This window comes from Petaurus breviceps, unplaced genomic scaffold (genome assembly GCF_028583685.1).
Source record: "Petaurus breviceps papuanus isolate PSGF00001 unplaced genomic scaffold, PetGlider_PUasm1.0 178, whole genome shotgun sequence".
NCBI lineage: Eukaryota > Metazoa > Chordata > Mammalia > Diprotodontia > Petauridae > Petaurus > Petaurus breviceps.
Window position 1 is genome coordinate 19768410 of NW_027185777.1, and position 18949 is coordinate 19787358.

Consider the following 18949-nt stretch of genomic DNA (forward strand, 5'->3'; position numbering starts at 1 on the left):
GCTGAAATGTACCAGAGACAATGAAGCCCTATCAATACTAAATATATATGCACCAAACGTTATAACATCTAAGTTTTTGAAGAAGTTGAATGAGTTATAGAAGGAAATAGAAAATAAAACTATACGAGTGGGGGAGTTTAACTTTCCTCTCTTAGAACTAGATAAATCTAGTCAAAAAATAAACAAGAAAGAAGTTAAGGAGTTGAATAAAAATTCTATAAAAGCTAGATATGATAAATCTCTGGAGAAACTGAATAGGAATAGAAAGGAATGTACCTTTTCTCAGCAGTATATGGCACCTACACAAAAATTGACCCGTATATTAGGACATAAAAACCTCAGAACTAAATATAGAAAAATAGAAATAGTAAATGCATCCTTTTCAGATTAGAATGCTATAAAAATAACATTCAATAATAGACAATAGAAATAGAGATTAAAAATTAATTGGGAATTAAATAAATTAATCCTAAAAAAAATGAGTGGATCAAAGGATAAATCAAAGAAACAATTGATAATTCCATTAAAGAAAATGGCAATGAGACCGCATACCAAAATTTATGGGATGAAGCCAAAGCAGTACTTAGAGGGAAATTTATGACTCTAATTGCTTATATCAATAAAATAGAAAAAAAAAAAGCGAATCAATTCATTGGGCGTGGAATTAAAAAAATTGAAATAGAAATTAAAAATCCTCAATTAAACACTAAATTGGAAATCCCCAAAATCAAAGGAGATATTAATAAAAATGAAAGTAAGAAAACCATTGAACTAATAAATAAAACTAGAAACTGGTTTTAGGGGAAAAAAACAATAAAAATAGATAAACCTGTGTTATTTGATTTTTTTAAAAAGGAAAGAAGAAAACCAAATGACTAGTATCAAAAATGAAAGAGGTTTACTCACCACCAATGAAGGGGAAACTAAGATAATTGTTAGGAGCTATTTTGCCCAAATATATGCCAGTAGATTTGACAATCAAAACACTATCATAATTTGACAATCATAATACTATCATCATCATCATCATCATCATGTAACAATACCAGAAGAGTCAAAACAGAGAAAAAGAATTATAGACAAAATTCCCTAGTGAATATTGATTCAAAAATTTCAAATAAAATACTGGCAAAGAGATTACAATAATATATCACAAAGATTACACACTCTGACCTGATGGAATTTGTATCAGGAATTCAGGGCTGGTTCAATATTAGGAAAACAACCTACATATTGATTGACTATATCAATAACAATATTGACCATATCAATAACAAAACCAAAAGAAATCATGTGATTATTTCAATAGATGCAGAAAAAGCCTTTGACAAAATACAGCACCCATTCCAATAAAAAACACAAGAAAGCATAGGAATAACTTGAGTTTACCTTAAAAAGATAAGTAATATTTATCTAAAACTGTCAGCGAGCATTATTTGTAATGGGTATAAGTTAGAAACCTTCCCAATACAAACAAGGGTGAAGCAAGGATGCCCATTATCACCTCTATTATTTACCATTGTACTAGAAATGTTAGCTATAGCAATAAGCAAAGAAAATGAAATTAAAGGAATTAGAATAGGCAATGAGGAAACAAAAATATCTCTCTACAAATATGATGTTATACTTAGAAAATCAGCTAAAAGTTATTTTGAAATTATTAACAACCTTAGTAAAGTTGCAGTATACAAAATAAACCTACATTTATAAATCATCAGCATTTCTATCTATTACCAACAAAGTCCAGCAACAAGAGATAGAGAAATTCCATTTTAAAAATACTATAGACAATATAAAATACTTGGGAGTCTACTTGCCAAGACAAACTCAGGAACTATATGAACACAACTATAAGACACTTTTCACACAAAGTCACATCTAAACAACTGAAAAAATATTAATTGCTCATGGATAGGCCAAGTCAATAAAATAAAAATGACAATAACTACTTAAATTAATCTATTTATTCAGTGCCATACCAATCACACTATCCAAAAATTATTTTATAGAGCTAGAAAAAATAATAACAAAATTTATCTAGAAGAACAAAACCTCAAGGACATTAAGGGAATCAATGAAAAAAAAATGTGAAAGAAGGTAGTCTAGCCATACCAGTTCTCAAACTATATTCTAAAGCAGTAATTATCAAAAGAACCTGGTACTGGCTAAGAAATAGAATGGTGGATCAGTGGAATAGATTAGTTACAAATTACATTTTGGTAAATGACCTTAGTAAGCTAGTATGTAGTAAATCCAAAGATCCAAGTTTTTGGAACAAAAACTCATTATTTGTCAAAAACTGCTGGGAAAACTGGAAAACCATATGAAAAAAATTAGTTATAGACCAACATCTCACACCATATACCAAGATAAGGTCAAAATGGGTATATAATTTACACCTAAAGGTGATACCACAAGCAAATTAAGAAATCATGGAATAATTCATATGTCATATTTATAGATAACAGCATAATTTAGCACCAAAGAAGATGTAGAGAGCATTACAAAGTATAAACTAGATAATTTTGATTATATAAAAGTAAAAAGTTTTTGTACAAACAATTATAAGGAAAGCAGAAAACTGGGATAAAAATTGTAACAAATATCTGATAAAAGGCCTCATTTCTCAAATATATAGGGAACTGAGTCAAATTTTTAAAAAATATGAGTCATTTCGCAGTTGATAAATCATCAAAAGATATGAACAGGCAATTTTCAGACAAAGAAATCAAAGCTGTCTGTAGTCATGAAAAAATGCTCTAAGTCACTACTGATCAGAGAAATGCAAATTAAAACAACTCTGAAGTAATATCTCACACCTATCAGAGTAACTAATGTGACAAAAAAAGAAAAATGTTGGATTTTAAAGAAGATGTGGGAAAACTGGGATACTAATGCACTGTTGGTGGAGTTGTAAACTGATCCAACCTTTCTGGAGAGTAATTTGGAACTGTGCCCAGGGAGCTATAAAATTGCATGTACCCTTTCACCCAGCAATACCATTGCTAAGTCTATATCCCAAATACATTTAAAAAAAGGGAATAGGACCCATATATGGTGAAAAAATATATAGCAGTTCTTTTTGCAGTGGCTAAGAACTGGAAATCAGAGATGCCCATCAATTGGGGAAAGGCCAAACAAGATGTGGTATGTGATTTCAATGGAATATTATTGTGCTCTAAGAAATGACAAGCAGGATGCTTTCAGAAAAACCTGGAAAGACTTATATGAACTGATGCATAGTGAAGTGAATAGAACCAGGAGAACACTGTACACAGTAACAACAATATTGTTAGATGAAGAACTGTGAATGCATACTATCCACCTCCAGAGAAAGAACTGGTATTGATTGAATACACACTGAAGAATGCTATTTTTCACTTTCTTTCTTTTTTCTTTTATTCAAGTCTTCTTGTACAAAATTACTAATATGGAAATGTTTTACATAATTGAAAAAATAAAATGGAGATAATAATAATATCTACTTTCTGGGAGGCAGGTAGGTGTCACAATGGATGGAGTGCTGGGCCTTGAGTCAGGAAGAACTAAGTTCAAATCTGGCCTCAAACACTTATTAACTGTGTGACCCTGAAAAAGATATTTTATCTCTGTCTACCTCCGTTTCCTTAACTGTAAAAAGGGATTGAAAAAGCACCTACCTCACAGGGTTGTTATGACAATCAAATGAGATAATCTTTGTTAGCATGATGCCTGCTACATGGTAGGCATGTAATAAACATTCCTTTTTCCTTCCCCCACCATCCCTGTCTTAAATCCCTTATATACACATGTATGTATATAAATATGTATGTGTCATGTGTGATTTTATATAGATGTATATGCCATTTTGCAAACCTTAAAATGCTATTTTAAAGTGCTATTATTTAAATATTAAATAAATATTAAAGTGCTATTTTAAAATGCTATTATTGTGAAAGGAACAAGCCACATGCTAACTAACATTAGCAAATTTATCTGATCTGGCTACGAGCCAGACAGATTTTGTGAGAGATCCTAAAAAATTGTGCCAGTGTCTCTTGTGTCAGGGGCCACAACCCAACTGATCTATAATTTTATACATCTATCCTGAAGTGTTAACTATAAGTAAAAATGTGACACTGACATGAAAGGCAAACAGATTGCTACAGAAATCAATTCAATATATTTCTTGATCAATCTAAAGTTGAAATCCAGAATCACAGTGTTTACTCTTTTTTGTCCTGAATCATAGCAACATATGCCATGTCAAGTAAGAGTATATGTTTCCACTGCTACTTTTAATTGAAAACAACTTTTTTTTAAGAGGGAAGGTTTCTTTTTTGTTTCTTTTTGGTCATAAAAAACTAAATTCATGAACTGAAATCGTTTCCAGTTTTGAATGTCCTAAAAATGAAATTAAAGTTTTCTTTAAGTGATATCTTTCATGATTAGAAATCCTCATTATTCTTCAGAAAATCTGATTGTCCATGTTTAAGCAAAGCAAACTGGTCTCTCTATAAACTGGCTAAGGATCAGTTTGTCAAAGAGAGAAAAAATATAGGGAAAATATTTTTAAGAAAGGACAGATCAGATTTTTCTACTTACACATATATGTATTTTATATACACAGACACATATGTATCTTTAGGCATTATTCTACATGTACACACACACACACATATATATATATATATATGTTGTGTGTATGTGTACCCATGTATATGCATAAAGACTAGACCTTTGGTTCCACTGGATTAGGGAATTTTCAGGTCATTCGGATCAGCACCTTTTCTGCAGCTTATAGATTTAGAAAGTTGTATAGGGTACTAACAGGCTAAATGCCTTAACCAGGTTAATATTGATAGTGTGACAGCAATATTGCTTAAACCCAGATCTTCCTGAATCTTGAAGAACAGCTTTCTACTATGCCATTCTGCCTCTCATAGGTGTATATATACATACATATGTGTGTGCATATACATGTGTGTGCATCTATACATGTGTGTATAGGTGTGTGTACATATGTTATATATTTCTATATCCTAGAAACATGGGACAGCTTATCAGACATTTTTATCAAAAAGCATGTGGGGATGGAAAACTATTATGCTATAAGAAATGAAAAGCAGGATGCTCTCAGAAGAACCTGGAAAGACCTACATGAACTGATGCAAAATGAAATGAGCAGAACCAGAACAGTGTACATGTAGTAACAGCAACACTGTATGATGATCAACTGTGAATAACTTAGCTATTCTGAGCAATACAATGACCCAAGACAATTTATGATGAAAAATACTATCCATCTCTCCAGAAAGAAGTGATAAAGACAATGCAGAATGAAGCATACTTTCTATTTATTTTTCTTGGGGCTTTTTGTCCGTTTTCTTTCACAACATGACTTACATGGAAATGTGTTTTGCATTACTGCACATGTATAACCTATATAATTGCTTGCCTTCTCAATGAGAGTGGGATAGGAGGAACAAAGAGAATTTAAAACTCAAAATTTGAAGAGAAAAAGAATGCTGAAATTGTTTTTACATATAATTGGGGAAAATATTATTTTGGGGGGAGAGGGAAGAAAAATTTGGGTCTTCAAGGAAGATTATGTCGATTTTCTTTTTTTTTAACCCTTGATTTTTTTTTATTTTTTTAGTTTTTTAGTTTACATCTTTCATTTCCACAGGATTTTGAGTTACAAGTTTTCTCCCCATCTTCCCCTAACCACCACCCCAAAACAGTGATCCCACTGAATATCCCCACCTCCAATCTGCTCTCTTCCATGTCTTCCCCCATTCCCCCTCTGACTTTCCAGTAGGGCATGGTAGATCTCTATGCCTCCGTGCCTGTATATCTTATTTCCCAGTTACATGTAAAATAATAATAATATACATATATTTTAAACATTTTATTTTATACCTTTGAATTCCAGATTCTTTCCCTACCTCCCTCATCACCCACCCTTACTGGGAAGATAAGCAATTCAATATAGGTTGTACATGTGTAGCTATGGAAAACATTTCCATAGTGCATATATTGTGAAAGACTATGTCCCCCTCCACCATACCCCAACCCCCACTAGTTCTATTCTCTACTTTGATCCTGTCCCTTCAAAAGAGGGTGTTTCCAACTTCCCTCTCCCCCAGCTTGCTCTCCCTTCCACCATCCCCCCATCTTGTCCCCTTCCCTCCTACTCTCCTGTAGGGTGAGATACCCTATTTAGTGTGTATGTCATTCTCTCCCTAAGCCCAATTCAATGAGAATAAGGTTGACTCATTGCCTTTTACCTTCCTGTTCTTCCCCTCCATTGTAACTGTTTTCCCTTGCCTCTTTCACATGAGATAATTTACCCCATTCTGTCTCTCCCCATCTCCTCTCATTATATTCCTCTCTCACCTCTTAAATTTTATTTTTTAAATATCATCCCTTCCTATTCAATTGATCCTGTGCCCTCTATATATACCTGTACACATATATACAAACACTCACATATGTATTCATATGCCCATATACCCTCCTATATAGATATATATGTATGTATACACACACACATATATATGTATATATATATATATATACATTTATATTCCCTTCAATTATCCTCATAATGAGAAAACCTTCATAAGTTACAATTATTGTTTTTTCCATGTAGGAATGTTAGTTCAACTTTGATAAGTTCCTTATGATTTCTTTTCCCTGTTTACCTTCTTGTGCTTCTCTTGCTTCTTGTATCTGAATGTCACATTTTCTATTCAATTCTGGTTTTTTCAGCAAGAATGCTTGAAAGTTCTCTATTCCATTGAATGACCATATTTTCCCCTGAAACATGATACTCAGTTTTGCTGGGTAGGTGATTCTTGGTTTTAATCCTAGCTCCTTTGACCTCTGGAATATCATAATCCAAGCCCTTTGATCCCTCAGTGTAGAAGCTGCCAGATCCTGTGTTATCCTGATTGTGTTTCCACAATACTCAAATTGTTTCTTTTTGACTGCTTGTAATATTTTCTCCTTGATCTGGGAATTCTAGAACCTGGCTCTAATATTCCTAGGAGTTTTCTTTTCGGGATCTTTTTCAGGAGGTGATGGGTGGATTCTTTCAACCTCTATTTTGCCCTCTGGTTCTAAAATATCAGGGCAATCTTCCTTGAGAATTTCTTGAAGGATGATTTCTAGGTTCTTTTTTTGATCATGGCTTTCAGGTAGTTCAATAATTTTTAAATTATTTCTCCTGGATCTATTTTCCAGGTCAGTGGTTTCTCCTATGAGATATTTCACATTGCCTTCTATTTTTTTCACTTGTTTGGATCTGTTTAATAGTATCTTGATTTCTCATAAAGTTACTAGCTTCAATTTGCTCCAATATAATTCTGTGCTGGCTGCTTCCTGCCAGCCTGCTGGGCTGTCCTCATCAGGAGGTTAGCTTCTCTGTGTCATTTTGTGGATTGTATAGCTCCAACGTTTGTTTAGACTCATTTTTACATGAATTGGAGGAGGTGGGAGCCAGAATCCCACATAGGTCTTGTTTCTACTCTGCCATCTTGACTTCACCCCCGATTATGTCTATTTTCAAGGAAGAGCCTAGCTAACTACACAGAGTATCATTATTATCAGACTGGCCATGTAATGATGTATCTTTGGGCATAGCAACTTCACAAACAATACAAAATGGTGCTCAGTCTGGTATACCCCCCTTCCCCATTGGCACTGATGTTGGAATGAGTGCTAAGAATCACAGCTTGTCAACTATTTATAAAAATTACCAGCTATTGGTAATCTAAAATTTAAGATCCACGTTCAGTGACTAATGAGCTGAAATGCTACAGGAGGAACTTTATCATCTTGAGATGCTTCCTAGGACAGAAATGCAGTTTCCTTGAGAGAAGGAACTGTTTCACTTTTGGTTTTTTATTTGAAGTACCTAGCACATTATAGATGATTAATTAACTGACCTGATTGAAATTAAATCAAAGGACAAGAAGAGGGGCCTAGGGGGCACAGTGAATAGAGCACCGGCCCTGTAGTCAGGAGGACCTGAGTTCAAATCCGGCCTCAGACACTTAACACTAGCTGTGTGACCTTGAGCAAGTCACTTAACCTCAAAAGCCTTGCCTTTCCCCCTCCATAAAAGAAAAGGCAAAGGACAAGAAGAAGTTACAGCAAAATGGCAGGATGGCTTATGTGTTTTCCTTGGTCAGATTTATAAAAGGAGTCGTCAGAGTTGTTTTTTTCATGTTTCCAAAGGGGAAAAAAAGAAATATTTTATATGTCATTTGGTTATCTTGGATTAAAATGTTCAGGGAAAGCAAATGCAAAAAAAAAAATAATCAGAGTTTATGTGCCAACATTTCTTGCAAAAGACGAAGAGGTAGGGAAGCCCTATGAAAAAATTCATTAAGATGCCCTCAATGATGTAAAGATAAGCATTAGAGAAGACAGTAAAAAACTTGTTATAAAAGATGGCTCAGGAATAAGATGTGAGATAGTTGAAAGGCTTGTAGACAACGTAGAAGCCTCATATATTTCTATCATGAATAAGTTCTTCAAAAAGAGAAGCAAGAGGTAGAGAACAAGGTAAGAACCAATTATCATAAAAGATGAATTGAGTATGGTTAAGCAGGTAGGAGTATGGTTAAGCAGGTAAGTACAATTTAATAAAAAGCTGTCTCCTCATAGTTAGGCAATTGACTTGGGAGGGCATACATTACAGTCAATACCAAGTAAGAAGAATCAAAATAATGTATATTAAAATTGAAGTAAGCTGACCTATTTAAAGAAGCAGTTGATATCTAAAAATGGAATATGCATAAAAGACATGCATAGAAACTGCGACTATTTCCTCCAGAAGTTTAACTAATGTAAATCAATCAACACAACAGGGAGACCAAAAGCACCTAGATACTGTCTCACCCAGGGAAAAATCTGATCTCCTTGCCAAGCAGCAAGTATGGAAGCCAACAGCAACATCCATTTAGGATATAAGCTCATTTCCAAAATCATACAGAAGAGGTTGGCAGAAGATTCTGAGTACTGTCTCATTAAATTCTGAGAAACAGTGAAAGGGGAAGTAAGTTTACAGAAAGTTTGGCAAGATATTCAAACAAGCAAAATAATTCCCCAGGCATTCATGGATAAAATTAGAAAGAGAATTATAGATGTAAAATGGAAAAGATCTATAAAGATTTTTATAGCAACTACACTGGCTATGCCCCATGCCTGGAATTCTCTCCCTCTTCATTTCTGTCTCCTCGCTTTCCTGACTTCTTAAACATCCCAGATAAAATAGTATTTTCCACAAGAGAATTTTCACTATTCCCCTTGACATTAGTTTTTTCTCCTAAGATCACCTCCAACTTATTTTGTCTACACTGTGCGCACATAGTCGTTTGCATGTTGTCTTCCCCAGTTGGACTGTAAGCTCCCTGAGAGCAGGAATAGTTTTTCTTTCACCGCCACATTTGGATTCCTCGGCTCCTTCTGGGTCTCATGAGAAAGGAGAAAGGGCTCTAAGGGAAAGAAAGGTAAGAAGAGCAGGTGGAGTGGGTCCAGAACACCCGTGGGGAGGCCACGCGGAAGGCACCGTTTTGAGGGCGCTGAGGGGTCACATTTCAAGGTATCCAAGAGAAGGGAAGAGATGAATGGCTTGGGGAAAAATCTTATTGTATATTAATCAACATTAATAACTACTAGCTCATCTGCCTATCTTGCTACATCTACAAAATCTTTATTAGAATCTTCATATGCATCAAGGGGAATTTTGACAAAGTAGTGAAAAGAGAACAATAGACGTTCCCAGAAGACCACATTTTATAATCACATAATTGACCGAAAGGTACAGAAACCCTAAGAAATTCCACTTGCTTGTTGTTTGTTAACTACAAAAAAAATTTTGACTCCGAGCAACAAAGCTGCCTTAAAGGCTGTTTTTCAAAAAGATGTCTACCATATATGTATCAAATGATACAATATTCTTCAAAAAACCTAACAAGAACTATTACTATGTCAATGGTCCCCTGATATTTAATAACAGCCAAGATGTGGTGTTTGCTGCTAGAGCACCAGACCTGAAGTAGGGAAGACCTGAGTTCAAATACAGCCTCAGACACTTACTAGCTATGTGAACCTGGTCAGGTCACTTAACCCTGTTTGCCTCAATTTCCTCATCTGTAAAATAACCTGGAGAAGGAAGTGGTAAACCACTGCAGTGTCTTTGCCAAGAAAACCCCAAATGAGGTCACGAAGAATTGGACATGACTGAAAAATGACTAAATTAAAGAAAAAAAAACTGCTTTGGAGGATGTCCAAGCCAAAAGCAAAATGAAAGGCTTCTTTATAATGAGGTCCTCCAGATGCTTCTGATTGCAGATGATATTACAATGATTGCATCTAGACCCAGAATCCCCAAGAACTCTTTTTAGAAAAGTGAAATTCACAATTATTTGAAAGAGTTCCACTTATCCCTACAATCAAACTATCTACCCAGTGAATGGATGAAGAATGCCTGTTGTCAAGACTATGATAAACAGTTGTAAGAACAGTGCAGAGCTGGCCCCTCAACACAAAAATCTCAAATAGACTCTGAGCAAAAGTGTCATTCTAGGTCTGAAACTGAACGGGAAGAGGAAGGTAGGTCAGACTGCCGTTGGGAAAAAAGTGTCCAATGCTGTTATTGACCCCAAGCTTCTTCCTGAAATAAAGGTTCCCCTTTCAACACGAATATTGCACATCTAGCTAGATGTTCCACATCTACACGGCATGAAATCCCATGGTCTCCCAAAAATTCAAGTTGAAGGTTGACTGACCACAGGGCATCAAAGAGGTGTATAGTGTAAATAGGATGTATCACATTGTCAGTACTGAATTATTTAAGAGGTTCAGCAGTGTAAGGAGGTTGTCAGAAGAAGGCATGATCAGAAAGGAGATAAGCATGTGTGTAGAATAAGAGATAACAACAACCTCAGGGCATTATTTATGTCCACACAACGTCAGAGAGGAAAGTTCCAGTACATTAGATGGACCCTAATGTAGGATATATGGGAGACTGTGGACATGAATTTCACAGGATAGCACACAACAGACGATTATGATACACATTTCGAGGCACTGCCCACACTGATGAGACCAAACATCCATCAGGTATCAAAAGCATTATTGAATACAATCCAAGGAGTAAACAACACAAGGACATTTTCAGAGACAAATAAACAACTTTGTCAAAAGGATCCTCCTCTAATTTGATAGAAACAAATAATTAAATGTTCCCAATTGCTTAAACTCTAATTATATTTCCAGAGCCCAGGAGAAGAGCCACTAGGTAATTGGTTTGGAAAACCTTGATTGGTGGCTTTGCAGTGTTTGCATTCTCCTCATGTTACCCCACAGTGAGCTCCAGTTCAGTTACATACTGGGCAGTGTACTAGGTTCTGTGGAAGGAAATCCCACCCCCACCCCACCCCCCACCCGAGCAAAGATGGGACACACAATTAATGAACACTGGGCTTGGAGTCAGAACATCTCGATTCTGGCCCTAACCCATCACAATACTAGCTGTATGACTGGGAGCAAACCCCTTAAACAACCCGACCCTTAATTTCATTCTCTATCAAATAGAGATAATACTATTTACATTACTAGTACCACAAGGTTGCCATGGCAAAAGTGTTTTGTAAACTGTGAAGGACAATATAAAGCGAGTGCATATGAGATGCTTAAGTTTTTAGAACACTGCTGTTGTTGTACACTAGCAAAACGTGGTCTACAACAATCTCCAGAGATTTGAAGGGTATCACACAGAGAACATGGAGAGGCACATAGTATGTGTGAGTAGGCTCCAATATGTAACCAGTGAGAAACTCTGAAGAACATGAATAAAAGATAGCCTCATCTTAGCTGGTCATGAGCCAAGGACAAAGGATGCCAAGCAGACTGTCAGAGCTGTGGCCTTGAGATCAAGGAGAAAAACAAAAGGCCTTCAGCATGTTGGGCAGAACCCCTGTGGCAAAATTATGGAAGGGTATGGGCAAAAGATGAACAGCAACTGTCCAACTGTAATCTGCTTCACTGATGGGAATTCCCAAACTGATGGAGTGGTATACATTTAAATACTTGAGTATTTGAGAATAAACGGCTATTGAATTTGAATTATTATTATTTACAATATGGCTTTTGTCCTTAACAACTTTATGGCATAAGGGGCTAACCAATGAGGTAGTTCAGAGGCTAGCAAAATGCCTGAATCCTTTTCTATATTGTTTGTTTTATTCAAAAGCTTTTCTGTATAGCATAAGATATAGAAATTCCATCTAACCCAGATGCTGGAGGTGAAAAATAACGTGAAAATGCCCATAATTACAAATGTTTATCATTTTCATGCTTTAATATTACTACCACTGGGCAGCTAGGTGGCACAGTGAATAGAGCACCAGCCCTGGAGCCAGGAGGACCTGAGTTCAAATCTGACCTCAGACACAATACAAAAACTAGCCGTGTGACCTTGGGCAAGTCACTTAACCCCAATTGCCCTCCAAAAAGAAAAAAAAAATTTAATATTACTACTACCTCCCAAAAAAAGTGTGTTGTTTTTTTTTAAGCCATGGAATAATTCTCCATTTGAGTTTAAATGCATGATATTTTAGACCAAAGTAACCAGGGTAAGACAACTTCATAAATTATTAAGAGAAAATATAATGTAAATAATAAGCCATTAGGCACAACCTACCTGTTTTGACATATTTTCCGAAAATTTTGCTGATTTTTCTCTCAAAAATGTAACAAGATCTTTATATATTTCACTACGTCTCTCATAGTCAATTTCATGTGCTTCATTTTCTATGCCCTTAAAGATAAAACTTTTTTTTATTATTACCAAATATTTTATTATATCATTCTATAAATTATACCCTATAGTGCTAAAGTTCTCTACAGAATTTTTCTTGGAAGACTTGAATTTTAAAATATGACCTGATGACAGGGTGTATCATAGAAGCACTTAGAACCCAGGGAGCATGATAGAGATTCTGGGTCGCTTACTGGGGTGGCTTCTAGTGGGAACGGGAACTATGAAAGTCCAGTTAAAAGAAAATCCAGGAAATTCAGCCACTTGTGGCAGTAAAATTTAAAAAGCAGCTCTCAAAATCCATGACCCAGGGAACAATTACAGTCTTTGCTCTGTGCTTCAATGAATTCTTTAAGGGATTTAAATCTTACAATGTAGAATAAATTACTTTTAAATCCCATACAATGACCTGGGAATCCAGGCACATGTCAGTCTTGTTCTGTCAACCCTGCCCAGAATCATTGCTTTTCATATTCCCAAAGCACAGCATTGACAGACAAACATTTTATAGACTCATGCTTGGTTATATGGACATGACCTAAGACAGTGCAGGGAATTACCACCATTAGACTATCATTGGTCTGGCTATAAAGCACATTTGTTGGGTTCTAATTCTGGGTCTGCTTTTTACTTACACCATTTACAAAAACTCCTGCTGTGCTACAAGTGAGGCAGATACTATCACAGTCATGTGGTTTCACGATCAAATAACAAATTTCCCCATGCATCTGTCTCCAAGGTGGGGCCCGACACCCATTTGCAAATTCAAAATCTGCAAACAATTGTCAGTCAAAAAACAGAAATAATTTAGGCTAGATTTCTGCCAAATGATAACCTTTAAAATAATTTTCTTATTAATTTTAATGAACTGAATTTTCATAACCTAAATTTTTACAACCATAAAATTTTTTCATGAATTTTCATTATCTTAAAAGAAAAAAAATGTTCAAATCTGTGGATATTTGAAGTATTTTGAAAATGTAGATACAGAACTTTTTTCAGAATAAAACAGATTTGAAAATATTTGAACCTGATGTATAATCGATAGATTCCAAGACTGTTTGTTCTCCTTTTCCTGAGAAATGCTTGAGCAGATCTACGTCATTCTTTACCACGGATGGATTTAAACGTATTTCCCTGAAATTGACAACAACAAAAAAGCCCTCAAATCTGATACTTCAAAAGTATATCCTCTGAAAACAAATCAAAGTATTACTTTTTTCAGACAGGGATATCCTTTCTTTTATAATAGGAATTGTTTGCTAACATACAGTTTATTCCATAGAAATTAAAGGAATGAATAATGCATTTTGATTGAATACTATATGTAACTATCAACTAAATTATTAATTACATGTCCTAATTAGATTAACTAATTTTACAAAACTGAACAAAATCTATATTATGCTACCATATTTTCATCATATTTTAGTAATGTGAAGGAAAATCTTAGGGATTTTTGAAGAATATCAATCATTTAAGATTTTCAGAATTATACAAAAAGTGACTGAAGTGGTTTAATCATTTTAATGTGTACAATCAGCTGAGTTGCTGAAGTAGTTTATGCCTCATTCAATAATGTGAAATCATCAAAAAATCATATTAGTTTAATTTCATTTTAATGCAAATGTTTATTTAAATTATGAAAGCCTCAATTTTCTCTTTTGTTAAAAAAGAGATTGACTGATGATTCCTTAAGGTCCTTCCTAATTCTTAAACTGTAAGACTTCAATATTATGTTTCCCATTTTTTCTACCAGTTGAAAAAAATTTTTCTTTACAAAAACTTTTCTTATCTAAGCCCTCCCCCCATACCAAGTCCACTTACAAAGAAATATGCTTTAGAGAATTATTGAGCAGGAGCATATCCAGTTGCTGCAGCAGAAGCGAGATCTTCATTTTAATATTTTCATGATCATCATCTTTTTTCATTTTATCTAGGAAACGTATTGTAGACAAATCTTCTCCTTCCACTGTACCATATCCTGCACCCAAAATTTTCACTACAGGGTCTCGATTGGCTGCCAAAATACAAGCACAGTATCCTTCTATTTAGCTCGCTATCTTCTTACTGAAAAACTAAAACTCAAAATGTATATTCAGGAAATAGTCTGGACTTTCAGTTCAAAGGGGCACAGAGATATAGCCAGAAACTACCTTCAAAGTCATCTAGTCCTGTGGTGGCATGCTCTAATAGAAAAACGAAGCCTGGGCTGCATGTTGACTTTGCAGTTGTTCAATCATTTTTCAGTCGCGTCTGATGCTTCACGACCCCATTTGCAGTCTTCTTGGCAAAAATACAGGAATATTTGCCATTTCCTTGTCCACCTCATTTTACAGATGAGAAAACTAAGGCAAACAGGGTTACACATCTTGCCCAGGGTCACACTGCTGGTAAGTGTCTGAGGCCAGCTTTGAATTCAAGATGAGTCTTCCTGACTCCAGGCCCAGCACTCTATCCACCATACCTTGGTTCCTATATATTGACTTAGAAAACCATAAATAAACCTCATCTATACTGTATTGTATTTTAACTTCTTTTGTTAAAGATTTCCCAATTGGCTTTTCATCTGGTTCCTGCCCCACTTGGGAGTTTTGCTGGTTGCTTGTGGCCTGGGAACTTGATACCTCTGATATCCTTTATTTTACAGTTGAAGACACTGAGGCCTACAGAGATTAAATGATTTGTCCAAGATCACAGAGGTAGTTAATAAAAGAGCCCGGATTTTAACCCAGGCCCTAGCTAGCAATCTTTCCATTACACCACACTTCCTGCCTCCCTCAATATGTGTCTAGAATGAAAATAAATTGACTATTTCAAGAATTCAAAATTAGTCCACAAAATTACTTTAACTTTTGGTGGTAAGACTTGATTGTTAATGCCCATGCCTAAATACCAATATCATCCCTCTTTCTCAATTCCTATGATCTCTCTTGCCTCCTCCTACTCTATCCTATATTCAGATTGTCTCAGCTCTCCTACTTACCTGTGTCCTTAAGAGAACCCCTGCAAAATGGAGCCAGCAGTGCTCCATTTAACAGCTAGGTTGGTGGTAGAAGTAGCACCTTCCCAATTTATACTTCTATCATAATCATAATATAAAATATCTCTTTTTTGCTGCAGATAAATTATCCTACACATGTTGATATGCCAGGTATATATAGGTTTCAAAGCCACTAAGTTCTAAATTTTGAAGAAGTCAAGGATCAATTGCCAGACACCCAAGCAATAGAATAAAAAAAAATCCCCCTTCATCATCTCTATTTATGCAAGAGTAGGGATTGGAGTACTGTTTATAGAATTAGACTTTAGTTTGGGGAAGACTGTTAGGTTAGAGAGGGAGGTGTTTGGATCCATGTCTGAAGGGCTACAGGGAAAAGAGTGATGTTTAGAGGAAATTGGGGGTGGGGAGGAGGGAAGTGCTTTAGAACAGAGAGTGACCACTGAGGGAAAACTTTTTAACAAATAGTGAGAACCTAGGAAAGAAAAAGAAGACTTCTTGAAAAGGTATATTCTAAGGGAAGCAAGAAACTACTAGATTGTGGCTCAAACGGCTATGGGGAAGGCAGCTTTAACAAGAAACCAAGAGATCTACCTGGAGCCCAGGAAGAATGAATAAACACTTGTGCCTATGGGGAAAGGGCAAGTGACTATTCTGAGATGAAGCAGGTAAAACTTTTTATAAAAACATATCCTAAGGATTCTTAACCTGGAGTCCATGAACTTATGTTTTTAGATGTGATGGCTGTGTTTCAATATAATTGGTTTCCTTTTTATTATTGGTTTTATGTATTTAAATTTTTAATTCAGAAAGGGGATGTATAGCCATCATCCAAATAATAGAGGTGTCTATGACACACACAAAAAAGGTTAAGAACTTCTGTTCTAACCGGATTCAGAGAATATACCATGTATTGGCACATGACCTAGTTATCCACGTTTACTCATGGGATCATTAAAGTGGCCTTATACACTTCAAATGTTATATAATATGTTCACGACCCTGTGTGGAAATAAGAATGAGGGAGTTGGAAAGGGTTGGGCTGCAGTGCCAAGTCTGAAATCTTAAAAAGAATCTCTTTCCTCAATTCTAGCCTTGGGTGACAAGCATGGGATAAGGGGTGCTTTCTGTGTAATCCTAGGTACTTTTGTCATAGAGTTCTTTCAGTGACCCAGATAATACCAGGATATGGATGATATATATGGCCAAGGAGCTAATTCTACTTCTTAGAAATATCTGCAACACCATCATAGCAGATAACCAAATCCATCCATTCCCTGGGCTTTCAGAGTTCCAGTGGAGGCTCACATCACGTGAAGGGCTTGGCCAAAAAAGAAACTTGTACTTATACTTAAAGACATTATCTCATAGTACAGGAGCACTATGAAAATAGGAACTGTGACAGCTACCTAGGCAGTACCCTCCAGAACTCTGTAGGGCTTGTGGGCTATGCAGGACAGATTTATGGTTTCTCAGAGGATACCAAGTTGTCACTCTCCTATACTCAAAGCTCCTAAGCAGGAGGGTAGGAATGGGGTTGTCAAGTAAGATTATATATATATATATATATGAAGTATTTTGTGAACATTAGAGTGCTATATAAATCCTAACTGCTAGATCTCATGCTGTTTCTGCTCTTCTCCCTCCTCTTCCTCTTCTTTCTTCCTATTGTAACTATTATTATAAACTCTTATTCCAGAGGGAAGAGGGAGACACTGAACCTGCTGGTGTGACCTGTGCTTTAGGAATATCACACACTTAGCTGCTGTGGGCAGGCTAGATTGCTGAAGAGAGACCAATTAGGAGACTAATTAAATGTTTGAGTTTACAAATCTGATTATGGATACCACCTTCAAGGCATGCTTGTGTTTCCTTCAGCTTTTTATCCTTGGCAAGATGTAACAGGCGTGACAGCTGACCAAAGCTACTGACTTTAATATCATTTCCAGACAAAAGCAGCAGTGGCTGCCCATCTTTGGAATTTTCTTCTGATTGGACTGTTGTTCCACTGTGGGAGAGACAACAAATGAAGGATTGATATTAGATTCATTTCTAACAGAACTTTCTTAAAAGAATGAAATTCTAACACATTTGAACAAGCAACTTCTCGAGGTTATTTATGGCACACAGAAAATATGAATACTTATATTGGGGAGTTGCCCCTCCCCTCCTTATGCAGCATACATGTATGACCTTAAACCCTAGGACTTAACAGCACTCATCAGCAAGGATATTTGAACAACACTAGCATGATAGATTTCCCTTTTTAATCTGTGCATGGCTGCATTAAATCAAATAAGTACAAGGAAAGGGAAAGCTTTGTTTTTTTGTTTGTCTAAATGTCTGATACATTTGAAAAAAAAAAGTAATACTACAAAATCATTCATTATTTGGTCATTTTTTCTTGAAGATCTTTCATACCACATCAGTTGATGGCTAGACAATTTCTAGGTTATTCTTTCTTTATGGACAAGGTATCCATCTTTATGAGGGTATGATGAAGTTTATGATTTGCAAACACAGCAAATAGCAAACAGGCTTCTTTATTAACTTTGCTATTTTTAGGGTAGATCTCCCAAATATGATCTTCAAAAAGGCAAACAAAATAGGGATGAAATTTTTTTAAAAAAAATTTAAAAGGACTAAATATAAACAACATATTTAATTATTTATTAAATTAAGTTTCTTTGTTTTTTATTCACTTTCCCTGGAAAATGAAGCTTATACTGAGAATCTCAAATAGACAAGAAGCCTATTTTCCCCAAAAATTTCATTTTAATCAGAGGAGCATTCCCTTTAGATATTTTCCAAATCCAAATTTCTCAATTGATTTAACTTAAGAAGAAAACGTAACCTCTATATATTTTTTCTGATCATGGAGATTATTTCACAGATAACACACAGGAGACACTGGAATACTCAGTCTCTAGCCTCTAACAGGTTCACTCTACATCTGGTCAGACAGGCAGACAGCTTCAGAGGGGTTAATAATCACCTTTATTTTATTTAACTTTATTATGCTTTTTGGAGGGGGGAAGGCAGGGCAAATGGGGCTAAGTGACTTGCCCAAGGTCACATGGCTAGTAAGTGTTAAGTGTCTGAAGGCACTTTTGAACTCAGGTCCTCCTGACTCC

The 18949-nt window shown here is 35.5% G+C and overlaps 1 protein-coding gene across 1 annotated transcript in view; it reads right to left on the minus strand.

Annotated features, from left to right (window-relative positions):
• ODAD2 (outer dynein arm docking complex subunit 2) overlaps nucleotides 1-18949 on the minus strand; it is a 217122-nt gene that overhangs the window by 191620 nt on the left and 6553 nt on the right. Inside the window, exons 3-7 of the mRNA XM_069086371.1 lie at nucleotides 17666-17823; nucleotides 14642-14834; nucleotides 13845-13951; nucleotides 13450-13586; nucleotides 12698-12814 (exon numbers count right to left, since the gene is read on the minus strand). Of these exons, the coding sequence (XP_068942472.1) occupies nucleotides 12698-12814; nucleotides 13450-13586; nucleotides 13845-13951; nucleotides 14642-14834; nucleotides 17666-17823 (712 nt within the window). The remainder of the gene's footprint in view (nucleotides 1-12697; nucleotides 12815-13449; nucleotides 13587-13844; nucleotides 13952-14641; nucleotides 14835-17665; nucleotides 17824-18949) is intronic.